Source organism: Macaca fascicularis, chromosome X (assembly GCF_037993035.2).
Source record: "Macaca fascicularis isolate 582-1 chromosome X, T2T-MFA8v1.1".
Classification (NCBI taxonomy): domain Eukaryota; kingdom Metazoa; phylum Chordata; class Mammalia; order Primates; family Cercopithecidae; genus Macaca; species Macaca fascicularis.
In genome coordinates, this window is record NC_088395.1 from 84,144,050 (window position 1) to 84,169,160 (window position 25,111).

The 25,111-nt window shown below is 35.3% G+C and overlaps 1 protein-coding gene across 34 annotated transcripts in view; it reads right to left on the reverse strand.

Moving 5' to 3' along the window:
- ATRX (ATRX chromatin remodeler) overlaps window positions 1-25,111 on the reverse strand; it is a 284,343-nt gene that overhangs the window by 167,818 nt on the left and 91,414 nt on the right. For 13 of the 34 annotated variants that reach the window (XM_074030191.1, XM_015443835.3, XM_005593994.4 and 10 more), the window contains 4 exons: window positions 23,061-23,170; window positions 19,092-19,159; window positions 15,676-18,746; window positions 10,039-10,111 (listed from right to left, as the gene is read on the reverse strand). In XM_074030191.1, the coding sequence (XP_073886292.1) occupies window positions 10,039-10,111; window positions 15,676-18,746; window positions 19,092-19,159; window positions 23,061-23,170 (3,322 nt within the window). The remainder of the gene's footprint in view (window positions 1-10,038; window positions 10,112-15,675; window positions 18,747-19,091; window positions 19,160-23,060; window positions 23,171-25,111) is intronic. The other 21 variants (XM_074030193.1, XM_074030181.1, XM_005593996.4 and 18 more) reach the window with 3 other exon arrangements.

The following is a 25,111-nucleotide window of genomic DNA, read 5'->3' on the forward strand; positions in this document are numbered from 1 at the left end:
TTCTGCCCTGATTTGTATTTCAATAAAGTGAAGATTAGACCACACCAATTTAAATCTTACTAAAGTTGAGCTATAAAGTTTTGCTCTTACATTTCTAGATCAATGGTTTGCACACTGTAAGCTTTTCTAAAATGGGACAAATACAGGGTTGCCAACTTTTCATTTTGCCAAAAAAAGAAGTTTAAACCCAAATTCCATTTACTTTCATCATTTTATAAAATAAAGACTATTTACAACATACCCTCCCCAAATTAGGAAACAGTTTCAGAATAAAGGGAAACCCTTTAAATTGAAGAAATATATCTTTCTGGAAAAATTCTCTAAAATCATCTTTTTTTTAAAAAATTTCAGCCAGGTGTAGTGGCTCACGCTTGTAATCCCTGCACCTTGGGAAGCAGACGCGGGCAGATCACCTGAGGTCAGGGGTACGAGACTAGCCTGGCCAACATGGTGAAACCCTGTCTCTACTAAAAATACGAAAATTAGCTGGGTGTGGTGGTGCGCACCTGTAATCCCAGCTACTCAGGAGGCTCAGGCAGGAGAACTGCTTGAACCTGGGAGGCGGAGGTTGCAGTAAGCTGAGATCATTGCACTCCAACCCGGGCAACAAAATTCCGTCTCAAAAGAAAAAAAAATTTTCATGGATGTTTATTACAATGTTGTCTGCAATAGCAAAGGGTGAGAAAATGTTTAAACATTCAATATCAGAAACTGATTAAATAGTATTATCACATGATTATCCATAAGAGATAGAAATTAAAATGATACTCTAAATAAGATTAATATAGAAAATATTTATTAATATTAAGTGAAAAAGTAATTTATAAACCACAATATAGTTCTATTTTATATATAAAAAAAAAACTTCTAAAATTTGTATGTCCCTAAAAAAGACCAGAAGACTCTAAAATAAAATGTTAGCAGTAAATTTCTACGTCTGGCATAGCACTTTTTTTTTTCTGTTGGTATATATTAAAACCATCTTTAGTAATACTACACTGTCATTTCTCATGAACCAGAAGAAACTTCCTCAAACTAATATGAATAATGAATTTTGGGACGAATAAATATATGTGTGTGTGTGTGTGTGTGTGTGTGTGTGTGTGTGTAAAATATATCAAGCATTGAACACTAGATTAGAAATGGAAAAACATAGGTTACTTGCAAGTACAAGGAGATCTCATACCACTATTTGAGTTGAACACTAAACAGCCAACAAAAATACAATTCCTAATCTAGTTACTTGAAAGGCTAGTTCAACAACATGATTTCAGTTTGTGTTTACAAGTTCGAAAAAAGTCTTTAAAAAATTCTTATTAACTATAAAGATTTGGTTGTTAATTGTAGGAAATCACATAATTTTTCTTCTTTCAAATCCTAGTCTCCAAAGAATATGTCTACTAAAAAATGGAAGGTCACAATATGTAAACCTACTTAATGCATTCTCAAGTTCTGGATTGTCATTAGACTAAGAAATGTGATGTACATGAGATAAGATACAATTGCATACCTATTAATAAATCATATAAAGTGAAATCAGATCCACATACTGTAGAATTACAACTTAGCGACAACTTTCAATAAGATCATAACATATAGAACAATCATAGTACATTCAGAAGCCAAAAAATTACAAACTTCAGGTCATTTTTCTCCAAATCACAAATTATATACAGAGTGATGGAGACTACCTGGCTAAAGGTTTTATTTTTGCTCTTTTAACACCTTCTGTCCAAAGGAAAACTTAATTTATAGCTATGTAAATTAAGCCCTAAAAAGAATAAATTGAATCATTTTGCATAAGTTATTACTGAAGTCCAATATGTCAAAGACCCAGTCTACCATAAACCTAGCCTGTAACATAATAACCTACATTTCAAAATTAGAACTTAATTTAATGGACCTAAGGGCTGAGGCTGACCTTCAACCTGAGTAGTCAGCAAGCATGTTGAAGTGAGATGTGTCCCATCTACAAAGCCTGCTGTGAGATGCTTTAAAGGGAAACTCCACTACCTTAACTCTGGAGTCACGGGCCACAGAGACTTCAAGGATATCATCACTTGAGAACCAGCTGAGGCTGGCAAAGCATCATTTTGGAGGCCTCGGCTGGACCCATGCTGGTATGCATGTGATGGATGTATAGTCATGATCCCTAGTTGATTCTGTTTGCTCTGAAGTTTCCTTTCTTGAGGCTTTCCAGGACGATGTACTGCCCCTGGAATCTCAATGCTCAATATTACATCTTGGGGCAGGTGTAGCATCCAAAGCAGTCACGACTCTATCAGAAGCATTAGAGGCACAGGCCGTGCCACTCTTGTGGCAGAAAACCTGGGCAGAGCCAGAAGTAATGGAGCCACTCCTCCATTTTCCTGAAAGGGAGGGAAGGGAGAGGGGGAGAAAGCAAAACAATATGGGAGGAAGGGTAAAAAACCCACAAACAAACAATGATCGGAACTGGCGCATGAGAAAATAAATAGGACCCCAAAACCCACATATACTAAGTCTTCCAAAGTACATAATGAACACCAAGATAACACCATTACTAAAAGAAAGCACAAATAAAATAATAAGAAGTGAGCCCAACAACACAATGACAAACAAGCAATCGGAAAAAAAAAAAAAAACAGGAGAAAGCCAAGAAAGCCTTTATTAACTCCAATCCTATCTAGAAAGGAAAAGAGTAATGTCTCTTGTTTAAGCACTCAAACAGGAAAGGAAAGTAAACCACCTCTTGCTGATAGGTAAATCAATAATTCAAAATATTGAGTTACTTAAAATGCAATCAAGAGAAGGACCTCTTGCACCAGGGAGCTTCTGAGCCATAATAAAAGCAATACAAAATATTAGAGCTAAAACGATGAACCTTAGAGTACAGCTTTGTCATTTTACAGACGATGAAACAGGCTTAGATATAGGAAATGACTCAGTCAAAGAAACAAAGCTAACTAGTGGCAAAGTCAGGAGTAGAACCTAAGATCCTAAATCCCAATCTGCTATTAATTTTACTGTGCCAGCACTATATCCTCTACTTGTTAACACTTGTACGCTAATGAGTGCCTGGGCAAATACAGATGATCCCTTTTTTTTAGACAGTCTTGTTCTGTCACCCAGGCTGGAGTGCAGTAGCGCGATCTCAACCTGGAGTGTGAGAGGCTCACTGCAACCTCCGTCTCACAGGTTCAAGCAATTCTCCTGCCTCAGCCTCCTGAGTACCTAGGACTATAGGTGCATGCCACCACACCCAGCTAATTTTTGTAGTTTTAGTAGAAACAGGCTTTCACCATGTTGACCAGGAAGGTCTCAAACTCCTGACCTCAGGTGATCCACCCACCTCAGCCTCCCAAAGCGCTGGGATTATAGGCGTAAGCCACGGCACGGGCACCCATTTTAAAAAATATGTGTATTTCGCATATTTCAAATTTGTGTATTCAGAAATGCAAGAATTCAAGCTTTAATTTTTATTTTATTTTAGAGACAGTCTTGCTCTGTTGCCCAGGCTAGAATGAAGTGGCACAAACACAGATCCTTGTAACCTTGAACTCCTGGGCTAAAGCAATCATTCTGCCTTGGTATCCTGAGTAGCTGGAGCTACAGGTATGTGCCACCATGCCCAGCTAATTTTTTTTTTTTTTTTTTTTTTTTTTTTTTTTTTTAGTAGAGACAGGGTCTCACCATGTTGCCCAGGCTGGTCTTAAACTCCTGGCCTCAAGTGATCCTCCCACCACAGCCTCCCAAAGCATTGGGATTGCAAGTGTGAGCCACTGCATCCAGTTTGATTTTTTAAAGACTAAAAAGGAGTTTTAAACATATTTAATCCAGTATGCACTCTAAAATGCACTGATAGGCCATCTGAGATACATTCTACAATTACCATTTTATCTTTTAAGAGGTTCTGAGAACAGGTTTGAAGAAAATTGCTGGAAAAAAAATATATTTTTAGAAGGCCAAAATACTGGGCATCCATAAACAAGGTGATAAAATTTGCTTAAAAATTTTTTGTGTACAATATCATAATAGTGTACTTAATTAACAGAATTCTATATAAGATAATAGGTTTAAATGCATGCACTTTAGAGGTACCTAAGTATATGTAGTACTAAAGCATCACACCATATTTTAAAGTTTGATATGTAAAATAATTCAAAGGAATATAGCCAAGGAATGTTAAATATTTTAGTAGGGTGTGAGGCTTTGTTTTAATAAATGTCATATATCTAAGGGATAGGAATTAAAAAACAAAACATGTGGCCGGGCATGATGGCTCGCGCCTGTAATCCCAACAATTTGGGAGGCCAAGGCAGGCGAATAACCTGAGGTCAGGAGTTTGAGACCAGCCTGGCCAACATGGCAAAACCCCGTCTCTACTAAAACTACAAAAATTAGCCAGGCGTGGTGGCAGGCACCTGTAGTCCCAGCTACTCAGGAGGCTGAGGCAAGAGAATCGCCTGAACCCAGGAGGCGGAGGTTGCAGTGAGCGGAGATTGTGCCACTGCACTCCAGTCTGGGTGACAGAGTGAGACTCTGTCTCAAAAAAAAAAAAAAAAAAAGTTATAGAATATGGAATTATTCAAAATTCATATTAGTATATATTTTAACTCAGGTTCAAAATTAGTATCAATATTAAGTTTTCTATTAAAAAATATGACTGGCCAGGAGTGGCGGCTCATGCCTGTAATCCCAGCACTTTGGCAGGCTGAGGCGGGCAGATCACTTGAGGTCAGGAGTTCAAGACCAGCCTGGCCAACGTGGTGATATCTCGTCTCTACTAAAAATTCAAAAATTAGCCAGGTATGGTGGTGGGCACCTGTAATCCCAGCTACTCAGGAGGCTGGGGCAGGAGGATTGCTTGAAACAGGGAAGTGAAGGTTGCAGTAAGCCGAGATCATGCCACTGCACTCCAGCCTGGGTAACAGAGCGAGGCTCTGTCTCAAAAAATATATATATATATTATATTTTTATATATATTATATATATTACATATAATATATATTATATATTATATATAAATATTATGTATATATAAAAAAATTAAGGCACAAGGATCTGTACCCCAAAATGGTGGAATTCATGAGGTAATAATGAAGTCGCCAAATAATCAAAACGCTAAACAACGGTTTGAAACATTTTTTTTAGTCACAAATCCTGCAATGTGGGTAGTTAATTAAAAGCAGCTTTGTATCCTTTTTGGTGAGGGTACCAGGAAAATTAATATCAAATGACTTTTTTAAAAAATCTTGGGAGTAGAATAAAAACTATGAAATTAAGAACCCACAGTTATTAATAATTCATACAGACTCTTATGTTTCAATAGGCCTGAATTATTACATGTGTATTCCCTCATTTTATACAAAAATTTAAACCAGTTTTAGAGGCATTTTAACAAGAAAAAACATATTCAAATTAATATGGGAAATTTGATCATATTAAATAACTAGTTCAATATTTTTATACTTGAAAAATGAAAACACAGAATTTACTCATCTCAATTTATTTTGAAATTTCAAAGTTAAAGACAAAGGATATTAAGTCAGAAAAATGAATCACTTTTGCTAACACTAGCAATCCAAATTCTCTCCTTTTTCTTTTTTCTTTTTTTCTTTTTTGAGGAAGACCTATTTCTTATTTTCTGGAAGTTCCAATATCACCAAAGAACAGAGAACAAGAAAGAAACACTGGTTATAATGTTTAAATTTTGACCATAAAAGGACAAAGGTCACCACTACACATCATATGTCTTTCCTTACTTGGAATTCTAGTAGAAAAAAGAAAGCCAAAAACAACTACAGCCAGTTTAGATATCTACAAGTAGATCCTATCTACTGGCTGGACACCTGTGTTGTACTTAAATGACTTGCAATACTTACCTGCGCTATATAGACAAAGGAAATTGAAAAAAATTACCATAAAATTGCTAGATATTTAAATCTCTTACTCAAATGGAAAAACAAGTAAAATATTTAATTTAAAATGCCACCTTTGTCTTTCAAGTACAATAAAGGAGAATCAAAGAAGTTTTGCTAACGAAACAGAACTACCACAAAAAAAATCAGGAAAAAAATAATTCCAAATTTAGCAAATTTGCATAGAGAATCCAACATGTGTAGGAGAGAGACATTTGAAAAAGTGTTTAAAATGAAAGCAAAGTGAACATCAAATGATTAAGGGACTTGTGATATACCCATGCCATTAACTGTGCTGAAATCAAGTAAACAATCATTAAATATCTTCTTAGGCATAAATAACATCCAGAAATCATTAGTTTCCTCCAAAAATATGCTAGATTAACAGTATAGAGCCTTCATCAACAGAATGCCCACACCAAGCCAGTAGGAAAAAAAAAATCATTAGCATATTTTCTAGTTTGAAATGCAAAATTATTATCAAATGATACAACAATAGTTAGTTGGAAATTTAAAATGCTATGGTCTTGTCCCAATATAATTAAATAGAACAATGGGGCAATTTTTTTTTAGCAATCTCCACATCAAATTTAGCTTCTATGAAAAAAAAAGCATTGTCGCACCCACAGAGAAATTATGAGAAAAAATGTGGAGTATTACTAGACCCAATTAAGCACATTTCAACAATAAAATAAATGTGTTTGTTGGGGGAGCAGACATCCATGTAGAAATCTCAGCTCTTAGTCAAAAGTTGTCAGGGAGAAAGAATGCTAATTTAGAAAAACCTAGCAATTTGGTCTCTTGCTCTCAAAAGTTCAACTGTAAATATTTTTCACATCCTGCAAAATAAACGAATAAAGAAATTTCAAAAGATAATTTTTGAGGGGATAAATGGTCTCTTCAGTGATTGTTCGGTATGCAGTCTCTAAAGACAAGCCTAGTTTAATGACCTCAAAACTAATACTGTTAACACTTGAACACACTACTATCTTATTACTTGAGGCTCATTCCCAGTACAGATATTAAATTAAAATATATGATATTATTAGAAAATGTTTGGTCAAAATATCCCCATTTATATTGAACATATAGGAATTATGATGTATTTTCAATGTCAGCCTAATTACTGAATTGAAATAAATTATATGAATGGATGTCTTTTCAAAGAAAGAACCAATTTAAAATCCAATTAACAAGTATTTGAAAGGCCAATGAAACCCTATCCTAATGGTACATTCAAATATATTACTTTAAAATTACGTGTATATATTTGAAAACCTGACAACCTATTTGGTATTATTATTCTGCCATTGAAAAACCACATAAAGCCTAAGCTCTAAAAATTTGAAATAAAATTTCAGTTATATAAAATTCAAAATATATGATTAGTCTACTTTTTTTATAAAAAGCTAAACCAGAAACATACAAGTGTAGATCAACCTATAATATTTTGTCCTTGTTCACTAAGTAAATGCAATTAAATAGTAATTAATTTACAGGTTAGACCACTCTGTCTCATAATAGTATACATTTACTTTCAAATATGAGTGATGCTACATAATAGTATGCTAAAACAGAAATTTATGCACATTTACTAAAATATTCAGGATATGACTAAGTTTTTTAAATGACCTCAAAAGCTATCATAGCTTTAAAACTGAAAAAGTAAATAGTTAAATCTATTGCAAAACTTCCACACAAATATATTTAAGTATGTATGTTAGGGGAATTAAAAGCATTTACGTCCTAAATTTCAAAATTTCAAAACTTCTTTGGCTACAAACTAGCCTATATATTGTAATAACAAATTACGTCAACTCTCATGATATAAAAAAGTAACATTATTAAAATTAAATGCTTGAACAAGAAAAAAGGTTTACAAAAATTTATTGCATCCAAATAGTTAACCATTTGCAATAATACACTATTTATCTCTTCATAAACACCAACACTGAAAATGTATTACAATACTGCTAAAAAGGCAAAGCATATAAGATTTATGCACAATTTATACACAATTGTGTACAAATTTACATACAATTACAATATGCTGTCTACCAAAATACAACCTACTAAAAAATTAGGAAGTTAGAAAAATAATTCTAAGACTTAATCGTGATCTGCAAATGAATTTTTTAAGTTGCTTAGTGCATATTCAACTATGCTCAAATATATAATCTATACTAAAATAGTGCAAGAAAGTATTTGTATCCCCATCATGACTACATAACCCATGGGTATTAGATCTCTCTTTGGTATAGTGAATATTAAACAAGTTAATGAATTGTATATTTTATGAAAACACATTAAACTGAGTATAGAGACAGGCTCAAGATAAAATTCAGTTCTTCTCAAAAGTACTCAACAGGGTTGTATTTTTTAATCACAAATTCAAGATGGAATTAAAGATACTTTCCAATAAAATACTTGCCAGTTACAAAGAGACATGATCAGGTAACTTAAAAGTTGAAAATGATATTTATATTTTGACAAGCTCTAACACACACACACAAAAATTATACCTTAACAACACTCTTATTTGGTGGTTGAATATGAAATTAAAGTAATCATTCACAGTTAAATTAAGATGCAGACTGTTTAAAACATTATTAGCCTTTGAATAACATCTGAGGCCTCATGATGTATAGAAAATCAAATAGTAGCAAATACAAATGAAGAAAGAGTAAAGTATCTTAAAAAAGAATAAAATTTTAAATGCTTTCAGTATCTGGCTGTGATGATGTAATATAAAACCCCTGATGAATAAATTGTATGCCCTTATTACTCCATTCTGGAACCTACCACCTATCCCACAAAATAAATGGATATACATTTTTAAATTTAAAAAAGTAGGCAAGCAGAATCTGAATCTTTGTGTCCACAATTAAGCTCTATTCAAAAGTGTAAAATAAAACTGTTCATTCACCTTAATAAAAACATTATTCTGTTAATTAGCAGAATGCTGACCTTTGCAACAGAGAAACCTAACAGCATCAGCAAGATATAAAAGAGTGAGACTAACAGTTGAACCCAGGGCATTTACTAACTCAATTCATTTCTTACAAAATTATGACATAAAATTACATGTGTATTTTTATGTTTTCTTAATGTTAGAACTTACTATTAGGAATAAATGAATGGTTAATGTAGTGCTCTTTAATGAAATCATCTCAAATCTATCATGGATTTTTTGGTACAAGAATTAGAGAAAATTTCGCCCAACTTTTTCTTCTTAAATATAGTAAATTTTTGACAAAAAGTAAAGTCACTTGCCCATGATGACACAGACAGTTGTTAAAAATGTTAGAAATCAGATACCCTTATGCCCATTATTCCAAAATTCCATGCACTATACCACACTATCTTCTTGTTGAAGATTATGAGCATGGGGTATGCTATTGTCCAGGAAGTGTTTACAAGTTATGTTGAAACCTTATAGCTATATTCTTTAATACCGTTGTTTTCCTTATTCTTCACTATACTGATAGTGTCTTTTTTTTTCTTCACCCAGCCACTCCTTACTTAAGTATATCTGTATAGGCTACACTGTTGATATTTAAACCTATTAAGTCTTACTAAAGTAAATGCTCTCATACCGTGTGTTTCTATTTTATTTGAAAACTGGTTTAACTCAGTCTAGATACCTTGCAAATTTACACTTATTTTGAAAGCAATTTCTTAATCTTAAATATCTGAGTAATCTCTCCTTTTGTTTACTCTCAACAGGCCTTAATAAATAGGACCACCATATTCGATGGCAATTAACAATAGTCAAATATAGAGGAGATGTCTGTTGTTACCAATTTATTGAGATATGATTTACTTTCATCAATAATCTGTCAAAATAAATTATTCCAAAAAAATTATCGCAGTTTACACAGAAACATAAAATTGACAGTTCTGTATTTATAACACACCCTATGCTAGGTGTGTAAATAATATTACTTTCTCTTAAGGTTTCTGAGTTTTAGCCCATTTTCTGGCCTTTCTTTCAAACTTGCAGGAAGACTGTGAGCGAGTCTTTCTAAGGCAGGCACTCCTGGTTTTTACAACCTGCTTGCTGTTCCGTTGCTGCTGTTTGTGCCCATGCCTAGGGTGTGTTATAATCTTTTTAAAGTCCTTACAGATGGAATCATACCTATTCTCAGGATCATTGTCGTCATCATCATCATCCACTGTGACAGGCACTGATTTAGATAAGGCTTCATCTCCTTGAGGGAAAAAAGTGTACTTAAAATTAGCTTTAAATAAGCTATATAATTAAAACCATGTAAAATAAAACTGAAAGCCAAAAACTTTAAAGCAAACTAAGTGGGGTCTAAACTCTGGACTCCAAAATATGAGTAAAAAGCATTCTTATAGAAAACATAACCGAGTATTTGTGAAGTGCCAACAGTAAAATGATAAATAGCTGGCCCTTATATATTTCAGAGTTCCTTCCCAGGGCACAATGCTTTTAAAGTCCACCCTTCTCAGTAATAATTCTGTATCAACAGTCATCATATTAGCACAAGTTTCTTGCCGCAATAACCTTTGTACTGATCCATTTTAATTTTGACATTAACAGGTGCTGTAACTTCGAGGAATAGCAAAACCGGTATTAATGTTTTGGTAGTAGCAAGTAATTTTAAAATGCAGTTGAATGTGTATGGTATTCGTGATCTGAGTTACCCAGTGATACAGTTCAGTACAGTAAAACTTATTTTCTTATAAAAAGCTACATTTCTATCTTCTGATTAAAAATCTAAAGAGGGCCAGGCAAGGTGGCTCATGCCTGTAATCCCAGCACCTTGGGAAGCCGAGGCAGGTGGATCACCTGAGGTCAGGAGTTCCAGACCAGCCTGGCCAACATGGCGAAATCCCGTCTCTACTAAAAACACAAAAATTAACCAGGCATGGTGGTGTACACCTGTAATCCCAGCTACCAGGGAGAAAGAGGCAGAAGAATCACCTGAACCCGGGAGGCGGAGATTGCAGTAAGCCGAGATTACACCACTGCACTCCAGCCTGGGCAACAGAGTAAGACTCTATCACAAAAAAAAAAAAAAAAAAAAAAAAAATCTAAAGAGGTTAAGATTTGGGCATTTCATTCTACATAAATTTTACTTAAAAAGAAAAACAAACTGAAATATCAAACTGTAGGTTAATATTATGCATGCTTAAGTATTTCAGGAGAAGTATGCTGATGTGTACCATTTAATTTGAAATGCATCAAAGATTTTACGGGTATTATACTAAGTGAAAAAAGCCAATCTCAAAAGGTTATATACTTCATGATTCCATTTCAAAATAGCAAAATTACAGTGATGAAGAACAGATTACTAGTTGCCAGATGTCAGGAATGGAGGTAAGGACAGCAGTATCATTAGGGAGCCTTGTGATAATGGAACTGGTTTGATATCTTAGTTGTGGTGGTTATTATACAAAGATACACATGGGGTACAACTGCATTGAACTATACTTGCACACACACAAATGAGTGCATGTGAAACTGGTGAAATCTGAATAAATCTTCAGTTTTCTGGTTTTGACACTGTACTACTGTTACAAGATGTTACCCTTGAGGGAAACTAAGTGAAGTGTATCTGAGACCTCCCTGTATTTCTTATTTTTTTACAAATTCTTGTGGATTTATAATTATGCAAAATGAAAAGCTAAAAAGGCAAAAAAAAAAATACACTGATGGATAGACAGAAGGATATATAGATATGTTATCAAGAAAATACAGTATAATATTAATGGTAGATGCTTTGATGTATACTTCAATGTTTTTCACAATAAAATGTTGAAGAGAAATGGAGGAAAAAAAATCTATAAAGAAAACAGACACCTACAGGCTCAGGATAGAAATACACTAAATAAGGCCAGGCATGGTGGCTGAAGCCTGTAATGCCAGCACTTTGGGAGGCTGAGGCGGGCAGATCACTTGAGGTCAGGAGTTCGAGGCCAGCCTGGCCAATATGGAGAAACCTCGTCTCTACTAAAAATACAAAACTTAGCCGGTGTGGTGGCATGTGCCTGTAATCTCAGCTACTCGGGAGCCTGAGGCACGAGAATTGCTTGAACCCAGAAGGCGGAGGTTGCAGTGAGCAGGGGTTGTAGTGAGTCGAGATTGTGTCCAGCCTGGGTGACAGAGTGAGACTTCAACTCAAAAAAAAAAAAAAAAAGAGAGAGAGAGAAGAGATTTCATAACATCCCAGCAAACTCACAATAAATATCTCATCCAAACAGACCAATCTTCAAATGAAATATAATTAGCACTGTCACTCCCTCTTTACTACACCTTTCAAAATCTGACCTATCCTTTGAGGTTCAAATGCCAACTATTCTTCTACGTATTTCCCCAAATATTTAAATATCTCACTGCTATTTATTGTGTAGCCCCATTATAGACTGTCGTTGTTTTTGTTTTGAGACAGAGTCTCGCTCTGTTGCTCAGGCTGAAGTGCAGTGGCGTGATCGCGGCTCACTGCACTCTCCATCTCCCGGGTTCAAGCGATTCTCCTGCTTCAGCCTCCCAAGTAGCTGGGATTACAGGTGTGTGCCACCACACGTGGCTAATTTTTTTGTATTTTTAGTAGAGATGGGGTTTCACCACGTTGGCCAGACTGGTTTCGAACTACTGACCTCAGATGATCCGCCCACCTTGGCCTCCCAAAGTGCTGGGATTACAGGCCCCAATCTAGTTTTATATCTTTCTTCTATTACCTTTTTTAATGATTTCTCTATGTCTGTCTTGCATTAAACTGCAATCTCCTAGGACCATGTTCTTCATCTTGGTTATTCATGCCATTACCAAGCCCATATTTCTAGGAATATACTGTAGCTGTAATATGATACCCAAATACTGCAAATAAACTGGAATCCTCTAAACTCAATAGGGGGCAGGGTTTTTGTTTTAACCTTCTAAAACTGTGACCTAAAATTAAGCTAGACAGAGGAGTACATAAATTCAGCATGCTTATATAAGCATGTAAGTAAATTCTGAAGGAATATCGTAACATTGGCTCACACACAAACTTATCTTTAAAAACAGAACTTTTTACACAGTGCTTATTTTCTTTTTTTCTTTTTTTTTTTTTTTGAGACGGAGTCTCGCTCTGTCGCCCAGGCTGGAGTGCAGTGGCCAGATCTCAGCTCACTGCAAGCTCCGCCTCCCGGGTTCACGCCATTCTCCTGACTCAGCCTCCCGAGCAGTTGGGACTACAGGCGCCCGCCACCGCGCCCGGCTAGTTTTCTGTATTTTTTAGTAGAGACGGGGTTTCACCGTGTTAGCCAGGATGGTCTCGATCTCCTGACCTCGTGATCCGCCCGTCTCGGCCTCCCAAAGTGCTGGGATTACAGGCTTGAGCCACCGCGCCCGGCCCACAGTGCTTATTTTCAAGGCACTCATATTCTATTCTACTTGTTTCTATTGACAAGGCCCCATTTTTGACAGGTTAAATTCCCTAACAAATTTATCTTCTTTCTTATTTCATCCCAAATAATCAGCTTAGCCCCCAAAAATATCCAGGGTAAAGAAAATCTCAACAAGGCATATTTCACCAAGGAGTTGAAGGATTGGCATTTGCTGAAGTAACAGATTCTCAAAGTTTCTCTTGATACACACCTCAGGAAAAGTTTACCTCCCCATCAGCTTATTTGTCCTTCAGATCAAAGTTAAATAAATCAAAATGGAACACAGTGATCTAGATCAGTGCTGAGATAAGTAATTATCAGGAGATGCATCAATTGAGTATTTGCCATATATCACCATCCCTTCTTAAGGCCTAATGAATGCATATTAATTATTACAGCAAAAATTAATAATTCTCAACATGAGAGGTGTGTAATACTTTCATAGGTATCAATAAATCAAGTGAGATCTTGAGAAAGTAAAGTAGTAAAATACTTGAAATCAAACATATTGATTTCACCAGTGAAACTGTTTAATCACAGAAACCAATTTTCCAAAGTTTAAAATTAGCCATACTAAGAAAAAAAGAGAGAAGATCCAAATAAATAAAACCAGAAATAAAATTAGTTGTGACATATAATTTTTAATGGATTTTTAACTAAATTTTTAAACACCATTTATTATTCTTAAACTCTAATCCTTAATAAGGATTTTCACAGCTAACCTAACAACTAAAACATTGATTTGACATCAAAGTAACTATTAGATTCTGTATTTTTAATATAAGTCCATAATCCCTTATACATAATTTTGAAATCTAAAACACTCTCAAAACGGAAAGTTTCTGTAAGAGGGTACCAAAGACAATCTGGCAGCAAAACCTGTTCTAAACTGCTTATTCACATGAAGAAAACATGGGAATCTTCAAATGTTTTGCTGCAGAAATACTGTGTTTGATTATCTGGTGTTGCATCAGGCCGCACTGGGGCTTTTATAAAATATATAGTAACTGCTCTCTATTATTTTTCTAAAAGACAAAAAGTTGTAAATTCTGAAACACAATAGACCCCAAGAATTTCAGGTAAGAAACTGTGAACTTGAATTACAATAGCCACACAAACAGAGCTCCATCTAGTCATCCGATACAGCAGAGCATTCAACTGAAGCACACACCATGCATATCACATGTGGTTTTCAAGTCAAGTCATAAGTACTCCATAAAAGAAATGAAAAGTTTTATTAAAAAAACAAGATTTTGCTGGGCACAGTAGCTCATGCCTGTAATTCCAACACTTTGGAAGGCCAAGGTGGAAGGATTGCTTGATGCCAGGAGTTCAAGACCAGCCTGGGTAACATAGCAAGACTTCATCTCTACAAAATTAAAAATTTAAATTTAAAAAATAGCCAAGATTCAAATTAATTCCATTAAAATCCAATTGGGATCAATTGAAAACTGTAACATAAGAACTGAAAGGAAAAATTTTTTAATTCTACCTATGTTGGAAATACAATTTTATGTAAAACCCACTTCATAAAAATTTTTAAATAAATTCTGAGTATCCATAGTTAACTGACAGGTCTTACGGACTAAAAAAAAAAAGACAAATGACCAATACACATGTATTATACAACTGATTTTTAAAGTAACTTTAATAATAAAAACCTCTTTTTAAAATTATTTTTCATAAATTTTTAAAGATTAATTTTAATTAATTCCTAAGAATATTTTTATTCACCAGCTGACCCAAACTTTAATGTTCCTAGTACTCTACCTCATCAGAGTAGGCTAATCCAGCTAATGTTTGGATTTTCGTCCTTCCTTTATTTTGACAGTGTTTTTAAAAGAAAAACGTCTGTTCGTGTCATTAGAAACTAGTTAATAAGCACCAACAAAGGGTTTTAATTAGGTAAATTAAAATAATTAAAGGGAATTTCATAAGACACAAAGTTATCTGTTCAAACTTAAAAAGCCATATGCATGGCAGTTAAAATTTTGACACACCATGTCATACCAGTACCAAGGATTCACTTCCATTATATAAATAAATAGCTACTGAACCACTGGTACCAATCGCTTTTCCTTCATAAACTACTGCTCATTACTCTAGAGAAAAGCACTAAATATTGATAAAGAAATTTTGTCATTTACTCAACAAATTTGGGATCCCTGATACTGAATACTAGCGATGTTCAAAATATCTTCCAATGGCAGTAGAAAAATAAATGGGGAAATGTTTTTTTTAATAAACTCCTAAATAATTTTAAGTGGTATTCTCCTTAGTAACCCTAAATTTGATTAGCTTCAGGGAAAATTAAACAATGTAGTAATTCAAGAGGGGGAAAGTACAAATTATGAATTTTTTATTTATTTTTGCATACCTGAAGATTGGCAAAATCCAGTATGTGAAGACAGCACTAAATTTTCAGTCACGGGCTTAATTTTCTGTTCATCACTGCTTCCCTCGCCTATAGAATTCTGATCATCATCTTCTATATCAGAAGATGAGGATGTAATGTCGGCTTGCTTCCTTTTAGTGCTTGTTCTCAGGGAGTTTCTCTTTTTCTCCTTGACAATGACTGCCTTCTTTTTAGATGAAGTTCTTTGCTTCTTCTTTTTATTATCTTCAGAACTTTCCTCAGCATCAGATGATGATGAGCCACTTTGTATTTCCTTAGTATTTCTCTTTGAACTTAAATTTCTTCTTTCCCTCAATTCTATTCTTTTCAATCTCTTATCAGAAGAGTTACAACCATCTTCTTTCATGGAATATTTCTCAGTATCAGATGATGAACAATCTTGTCTCTTCCTTGAACTCTTTCCAAGCAACTTGCACCTTTTCTTCTCTCTACCATATGCTCCATTCTTACTCTTTTTATCCTCTGAAGAGTCACAACTATCTCCTTTCCCTGTTGATTTCTCAGCATAATCAGATAATTCATCCTTCTTTTTAGAAGTTTTCTCTCTTATTTTTTTACTTTTCTTTTCTCCATCAGTTGTTTCATTCTTATTTTGTTTTATGCCCTTAGGAAAATGACAAATTTCTTCTCGCTCAGGTAACTTCTCAGTGCCATCAGATGAAGATTCATACTGTTGTTCCATTTTAATTACTTTTTTCTTAAAGTCTGAAATTTCCTTTTTTTCTTCAGCTCCCTTTTTGCTCTGCTTTTTATCATCTTCAGAAGTTTCATCACTCTGGTCTTTCTTTAGGAATTTCTCAGCAATATCAGATAAGCCATCCTGTACTTTTTTACATGTTTTGGTTTTGAGATGCTTGCTCTTTTCTTTAGTTTCAGCAACTTTTCTGACATCCAAAGAAGTAAAACTCTCCTCTTTCCCAGAAAGCTTACTGACACCATCAGAGGAAGCACTTGCTTGCTGCTTCTTAGGAAGTCGATCTCTTAATTCCATGATGGTCGTGTCTTTATCAACTGTGCCTTCTGCTGAAGAGAAATTCTCTCTGTCTTGTTTCCTTTCAGCATCATCAGACGATCCTTCTTGCGAGGTCTTCAAACCTTTGTGCCCTTGATTATCCATTCCTTTTTTGCTGTGTTTTTCATCTTCGGAAGAGTCAAAATCCTTTGTATTTGGAATTCTTTTTTTGGTGGTTCTGGCAGCACCAATTTTACTCATGCTCTTTATCTCTTTTTCTAATTCTGAGTCATAATTAGAAGACTCAGACTGGGTTTGTCGTTTCTTTTTAGAAATTATAGCGCTCTTAGCTGATTTGCCTTTTTTAGTATCAAAATCTGAGCCAGATGTAGAACTTTTTCGTTTCCTTTTTCCTTTATCATCTTTCCCCGCCTGAGTCTTTAAATCATACAAAGTCTTATGGTTTGTATGGATTTCATTAACATCAGTATCTGAAGAAGAACTGTGACTCATCCTGCTTACCTCTTTCAGGATTGCTAGCATTTCATCAGAATCTGAATTTTGATCCACAGTCTCTGATTGCTTAGATTTTGGCAATTTATTAGGTTTAGGATTATCTATAGCACTGTCAGAAGAATTCCGCTTATCCTTTTTTCTCACTGGAACGGGTAGTTTTTGTTTCTCCTTAACTGTTTCATTACATTCTTCATCTGAATTAGATGTTACAGGGTTGGTTTCTGTCTGTCGCCTCAAGGGTGTGGTCTTTACACGTGGGGATCTTCGAAGATCAGATTCCTCTAAAAGTAATGAAACTTCATTTTCAACCAAATGCTCATTATCACTGTTTTCCTGTCCAAGTCCACATTTCTCTAACTTGGGGTTCAGACCACAACTTTTATAGCCATCTTTATCTTGTGGAACTTCCTGACAATCAGCACCTTTAATTGGGGAATTAGAAAGGGAAACAGGGGTGAGTTTAACATATAATTCTTTTGTTACTTTAGCTGTAGTTTTTGATTTAATACCTCCTCTGTTGTCTTTTGAAGAAATATTTAATTTTACAGATGCACTCTCCAGTTCTTGTTCAGTTCCACTGCTGCCATCCCCTTGATGATCAGCTGAACTCTGAACTTCCATTGCAGTCTCAAGATTCTCAAAAATGTCTTCTGGAACTGAGGAAGGAACAGACACAATATCCATGTCTAAGTCTTCCGAAGTGTTGGCAGGTTCATACTGAGGTTCTTCTTTTCTATCAGATTTCTTATGTTCACCACCGGTACTTTTATTTGCTCTTTGTTCCTCTGTTGGAACATTCTGATCCATGTGCTCACTATCTACCTGTTTTCTTGAAAGTTTAGCTTCTGACTTTGAAATATCCTTCCTTTCCAAAGCACAAGGTTTTTCTCCTTTTCGTGCTTTTGTTTCAAACTTAGCATCTATGACTTTATGCTCTTTGGTATTTTTCTCTTTATTTACAGCATCCAACGCTCGAAACTCTGAATTTAAGTCTTCTTCCAATGCAAGATGAGCTTTCTTGATATCAGCCAACACAGACTTAAAAGCTTTAAGCTGACGTAATTTTGTAGCAGAACTGATTTCTGAATTATCTGTTGCCTGCTTTAAAAATTTAACATAACTGGAGTTCATGTTGGCTGTGGTCTCGATCAGTTTTTTTGCCTTCTTAATCATTTCTTTGGGCACAATTAGTGCAGAATAAGAGTAGGTTACAGAGCCAGAACAGGAATCATCTAATTTCTTTTCTTCTCCATTACAATTTGAACTAGTCTTCTTTGGAGAAAATCTGGATGTATGTTCATATACTTTATTACTCTTTTCACTGTCAACTTTTATCTTCTTCTTATTTTGCTGCAACAACTGTTCCAAATTCTCAAATACGCTGTTACATGCAGTGACCAAGTCCAACAAAGGCTCTGGGTGACAAATGTAGCAATACCATTGGTTGTTTTCATCCATTATTGTGGACAACTCCTTTCGACCAAGGTTGCGCAGAATGCATTTCTTGCAGAAAGCATTATGGCAAAAGTCACAACAAATCAAGTTTCCACCTTCTGCACACCATCTGAAATGTTTTAAAGATTAAAACATTATTCCCTTCTTTCAGGAAACTGAAAAGATAGGTAAAAAAATAAAAATAAACACTATTCCCAACAAAACTCATTTTAATCTCTTTGTTATAATGCGATTTAAATTTTACTCCCAGTAATTTTAGTAGTAATTTATGTCATCTGCTTATTCTTTACTAGAAACTTAAACTAGACATAAACCTAGGGTTTGATAGAAAATAACAACCTTTCATTAAAGACATCAATGATGATACTATGAAAGACAAACCTCATAAAAGATTATGTAACAATTCCTCCCAAAAGTAGGAAACACTGAATGTTAGCTCATCTATATTACCTACCTACATTGTTCATCCATTCCATCTGAGTCACGGCTAATATCATCACTCATGTAATACTTAAAGCAATTCTATTAAAAGAAAAGAGGAAGGGGAAATTTAATTCAAAATTGATAGCATTCATAAAGGACAAAAACTTTACTTTTTTAAGTAATTAAAAACACTGGGGAAAATCTCCAGAACACTGGTATGGGCAAAGATTTATTGAGCAATATCACACAAGTTCAGGCAACCAAAGCGAAAATTGGCAAATGAGATCACATCAAGTTAAAACGCTTCTGCACAGCAAGGATACAATCAACAAAATGAAAAGACAACCCACAGAATGGGAGAACATTTTGCAAAGTGCCCATCTGACAATGGATTAATAACCACAATATATGAAGAGCTCCAACAATTCTATAGGAAAAAAATCAAATAATCCAATCAAAAAATAGGCAAAAGATTAGACTGGACATTTCTCCAAAGAAGACATACAAATGACAAATAGACATATGAAAAGCTGCTCACCATCACTGATTATCAGAGAAATGTTCATCAAAACTATAATAAGATATCATCTCACCCCAGTTTAAATGGCTTATATCCAAAAGACAGGCAATAACAAATGCTGGCAAGGATGTGGAGAAAAAGGAACCCTTGTGTACTGTTGGTAGGAATGTAAATGAATACAATCACTATAGAAAACAGTTTGGAGTTTCCTCAAAAAAACTAAAAATTGAGATACCCAGCAATCCACCTGCTGGGTATATACACAAAAGAAAAGAAATGAGTTTATCAAAGAGATACTGGCACTCCTATGATTGTTGGGCCACTGTTTACAATAGCAAAGATCTGGAAGCAACCTAAGTGCCCATCAACAGATAAATAAATAAATAAATAAAATGCGATACATATACACAATGGAGTACTATTCAGTCATAAGAAAGAATGAGATCCCGTCATTTGTAACAACATGGATGGAACTGGAGATCATTATATTAAGTGAAATAAGCCAGGCACAGAAAGACAAACATTGCATGTTGTCACTTATAAGTGGGATCTAAAACTCAAAACAAATGAACTCATGGATGAACTAATGAAGGATGTCACGAAGGATGGTTACAAGAAGCTGGGAAAGGTAGTGAGGGGATAGGGAGGAGGTGGGGATGGTCAACGGGTACAAAAAAATACAAAGAATAAGACCTACTATTTAATAGCACAATAGGGTGACTACAGTCAATAGCAACTTAATTGTACATTTTTAAATAACTTAAAGAATATAATTAGATTGCTTGTAACTCAAAGGATAAATGCTTGAGGGGACAGATACCCCATTTTCCACGATGTACTTATTTTACATCACATGCCTGTATTAAAACATCTCATGTACGCCATAAATATATACACCTACCAAGAACCCACAAAAATTTTAAAAATAAAAACAATTTAAAAAAAAAAAAAAGGAGTATGTGTGCATGTTTCAGAGACTCAAAGCAAAAACACTGTACTACCCCAGCCGAGCACAGTAGCCCATGCCTATAATCCCAGCACTTTGGGAGGACGAGGAGGGTGGATCACCTGAGGTCAGGAGTTCAAGACCAGTCTGGCCAACATGGCGAAACCCAGTCTCTAAAAAAATACAAAAATTAGCCGGGCATGGTGGCAAACGCCTGCAATCCCAGCTATTCTAAAGGTTGGGGCAGGAGACTCACTTAAACCCAGAGGCGGAGGTTGCAGTAAGCCAAGATCACGTCATTGCACTCCAGCCTGGGCAACAGAATAAAACTCAAAAAACAAAAACAAAAAAAAAAAACAAACACAAACAAACAAACAAACAAAAACACTGCTACCCACTATCCAATGTCTGTATTGTACAGACATCTAACTATCTCAAGTCTCAAGAATTAATGCCTTGAAATAGATTTCCATACACTCAAGTACCACTATTCCTTATTTAAAAGTTTATAAAAGATTTTTGGCTGGGTGTGGTGGCTCATGCCTGTAATCCCAGCACTTTGGGAGGCTGAGGTGGGTGGATCACTTGAGGTCAGGAGTTCAAGACCAGCCTGGCCAACAGGGTAAAACCCCGTCTCTACTAAAAATACAAAAATTAGCCAGGTGTGGTAGCGGGCACCTGTAATCCCAGCTACTCGGGAGGCTGAGGCAGGAGAATCGCTTGACCCAGAAGGTGGATGCTGCCGTGAGCCAAGATTGTGCCACCGCACTCCAGCCTGGGTAACAGGGCAAGACTCCATCTCAAAAACAAACCAAAAAAACAAAGTTTATAAAAGATTTTAGTAAAGCTAATTTCTGGTCTCATACAACTAGCTACTAAAGCTCTACATAAAAATGTATTAGATGTGGGTACTTAGCAATTTTAATAGCCACCATATACAAACAGCTACTATACATACAGCAAAAGAATTAATCTATATTATCTCTAAATATCGAAATACCTACCATGCAAGGTAGGACGTATTATGAGGCTAACTTTCATTAATACGTAAATAAATCTAAAGTCATACAACTAGTAAGAGGCAAAGCTGTTATTCAAATCCAAGTTTGACTGACTTCAAAGTCTTTCCAGTGGGACTGCAGAAAGGGAAAAGGTGCTCACTGATACAAACTACAGATGAGTCAAATGGCCTAGGCTCAACAGACTGGTTCTTGAAAAAAGACAATCATATAGGTAAGAAAACAGAAAGGCAAATATATGTCACAAATCCAGCAATATTAGATTCTACTGTCAAAATTTAAAATGAAACTCTCTAATACATACCCTAGATAGGCCCCTGCTGAACTGAATTCAAGGAAAGGAGGGATACGAATTGCTAAAGAACAAAGTACAGTTCATTTAAGCATGTCTGAATCTATCAAAAATTCATTCAAGAAAAGATCTAGAGCTAGAATTCCAAGGAAAACATGGCCTGCCACTGCATTTCAAAGGCAGCTTTTTATTGGGAAACAAACTAACATAGGATTAATCTTAGCAGGAATATGAGTTAAGAAAACCATAACCATGACATTTATAGGAAGGTAGGTAGTTACTGAGAGGAAGTTTTGCTCTTGTTGCCCAGGCTGGAATGCAATAGTGCAATCTTGACTCACAGCAACCTCCACCTCCCAGGTTCAAGCGATTCTCCTGCCTCAGCCTCCCAAGTAGCTGGGATTACAGGGACCCGCCATGCCCGGCTAATTTTTTGTATTTTTAGTAGAGATGGGGTTTCACCACGTTAGCCAGGCTGGTCTCGAACTCCTAAGCTCAGGTGATTCACCAGCCTCGGCCTCTCAAAGTGCTAGGATTACAACCATGAGCCACCGTGCCAGGCCCACATTTATAGATATTTAAAATTAACTCCAAGGTATTACTAACAAAAATGTGGCACAGACCGTTAAAACTATAATCAACACATAAAAAACATTATTTTTTTATTATTATACTTTAAGTTCTAGGGTCCATGTGCATAACGTGCAGGTTTGTTACATATGTAAACATTTTTAATTCTATTATCTCCAAGTTACGTCAAAACCCTGCTCCACATAGATAGTTTACATTTGGGGAAGTAGGATATATAAGGGGAAAGATTATAAAACACAAACATTTACACACATCCACTCTTGAGATTTTCAAACACACCAACCTCTCCCTCAACTACCAGTATCTAAATACCATGTTGCCTCTTCCCAGAACATGATGAACCAATCTCACTTACCAGGCTAATTCTTATTCATATTTCACATATCACCTTTCCGCTAGAAAGCCATCCGACCCAAATCATATTTACACAGGCTTCCTGTGTGCTCCCATAATCACAGTATCTCCCCTATCATGACACTTAGGCTTTGTATGTCTATCTTCCTCACTACAATAGAAGTCTTCCAAGGGCAGATACCATTTCCATCTTTCTTCAAGACTGTGCCCTCAAAGGCCTGGTATATGGTAAGCATTCAAATATTTATGGCATGAAATATCAACAGATCATTACGTACCTTACAAATAAGAACTTGCAATGAAGGGTGTCTATAAATGGAATCTTTTTGAAAATGATTGACCTGTTGTCCACAAGCAGTGCAGCTCACAATTCCATGAAGCCCATCTTCTAGGAGAAAGGAGTGACTATTATTCACACATTTACACAAAGAAAAAGATATTTACTTTAGTCAGCATTTTGTAACTTTTGTATTAGAAATGAAATACCTCATAATCCTTAGAAAAAAATGGCATCTTGGATACAAGTAAAAAAAGGTTAATATTTTATCGACTTACTAAGCACATGACAACCTTGGCAAATTCCAAGTTACAAATCCTAATTGTTTCCTTTTATAGATGCAAATGCCATTTTTTACAACTCGAAATAACATTAAGAGAACCCACAAAAATTTCTAAAACTAGGGGCCAAGAGCTCTTTTTTATTATTGCTTTGCAAATAAATTCAGTATCAGTCCTTACAGAACAGGGAAGTAACATATATGGAACAGATTCTTTTGCAATCCTATACTTAAGTATGCCATAAAGGTTTTTATTCTCAAAGTGGAATTGTCTGCACAGATCCTATCAATATGGTATGTAAAAACTTGGTAATTTTATGATATTACCAATTTCCTTCCCAATATTTACTTCAACACTATCCATAATTGTCATTAACCTGCCTTTTTTCTATGTGTACTCCACTATCCACTCCATACCAACACTGTCAACTATTTTCAAATAAAGACAAACAAGATATTGCAAGTATATCTATTTTGGCAGCAAAACATCAGAACAACTAGGGGTAAAAGGCAGAGTCCCATTCTGTACTGTCCCCTGAAAAACAGACTGAAGAAAACCTACAGAAACCTCTCCAGCCTCCTACTTGTCCCTAGTTCTGCTAAGGCAGTGTTTCACACCCTGAGCTAAACATTAGAGTCATCTGAAGAACCTTTTTAAAAACAGCCATTCCCACCCCTAAACCACTGAATTAAAACCTCTCAGACATTTTCTTAAAGTTTCAAAGATGATCCTGATGTGCAACCAAGACCTTGATCAAAATAAGATGGTAGATTATAATTCAGAAGAAGCCACTCAAAATGCTTACATTCACAAATAAAAAGGAGACAACTAAAAAACAAATTGGCACCATACTTAAATAAAAAACAAAACATCACATATATTTCTCACCCTTTTAATTTTCTCTTTTGGGTTTCTATTAGGTTTAAGGTCCAAAGCACTATGGACCCAAATATTATCATGAATATTTTTATTTGTAAAAACTTTTTTAAAAATTTAAGAGCTAGAGCTCACTCTGTCACCTAGGCTGGAATGCAATGGTGCAAATTCAGCTCACTGCAGCCTCTACCTCCCAGGCTCAATCGATCCTCCTACCTCAGCCTCCTGAGTAGCTGGGACTACAGGCACACACCACCACACCTGGCTAATTCTTTGTAGAGACTGGGTCTCACTGTGTTGCCCAGGCTGGTCTCCAACTCCTGGGCTCAAGTAATCTTCTGGCCTCAGCCTCCCAAAGTGCTGGGATTACAGGTGTGAGTCACTACACCTAGCCAGAAGCTAAAAGTTTTAAAGTTTAAGAACACCATCATACTGTTTTAGAAGATAAAAGTAAACTTGAAGGTTTACTATTTATGTTGCTAAAATTTTTATTTATTTATTTTTTAATTTTAAAGATGTGGTCTCAGTGCATCACCCAGAATGGAGTACAATGGCACAATCACAAGTCACTGTAGCCTCAAACGCCTGAGCTCAAGCAATCCTCCCACCTCATCCTACCTAATAGCAGGTATTACAAGCCTAATTTATTATAATCACATTATTTACAAACTCCAGTTTGATCTTGGGTATTCATATATTCTGTATTCGTTTTAACAGAAACAAATACACCACAGCATACTTTTTCATTTCAAATAATTATTCCATTCAGATAAACTAACAAGATAAATAAAATGTAGAATCTGAATGTTCATCCAATGTTAAGTAATGCTTACTAAGCATCTTCTGTGTGCTTTGGTGCATATATCACTCAAGAATTAAACAAAACTAGGTAATT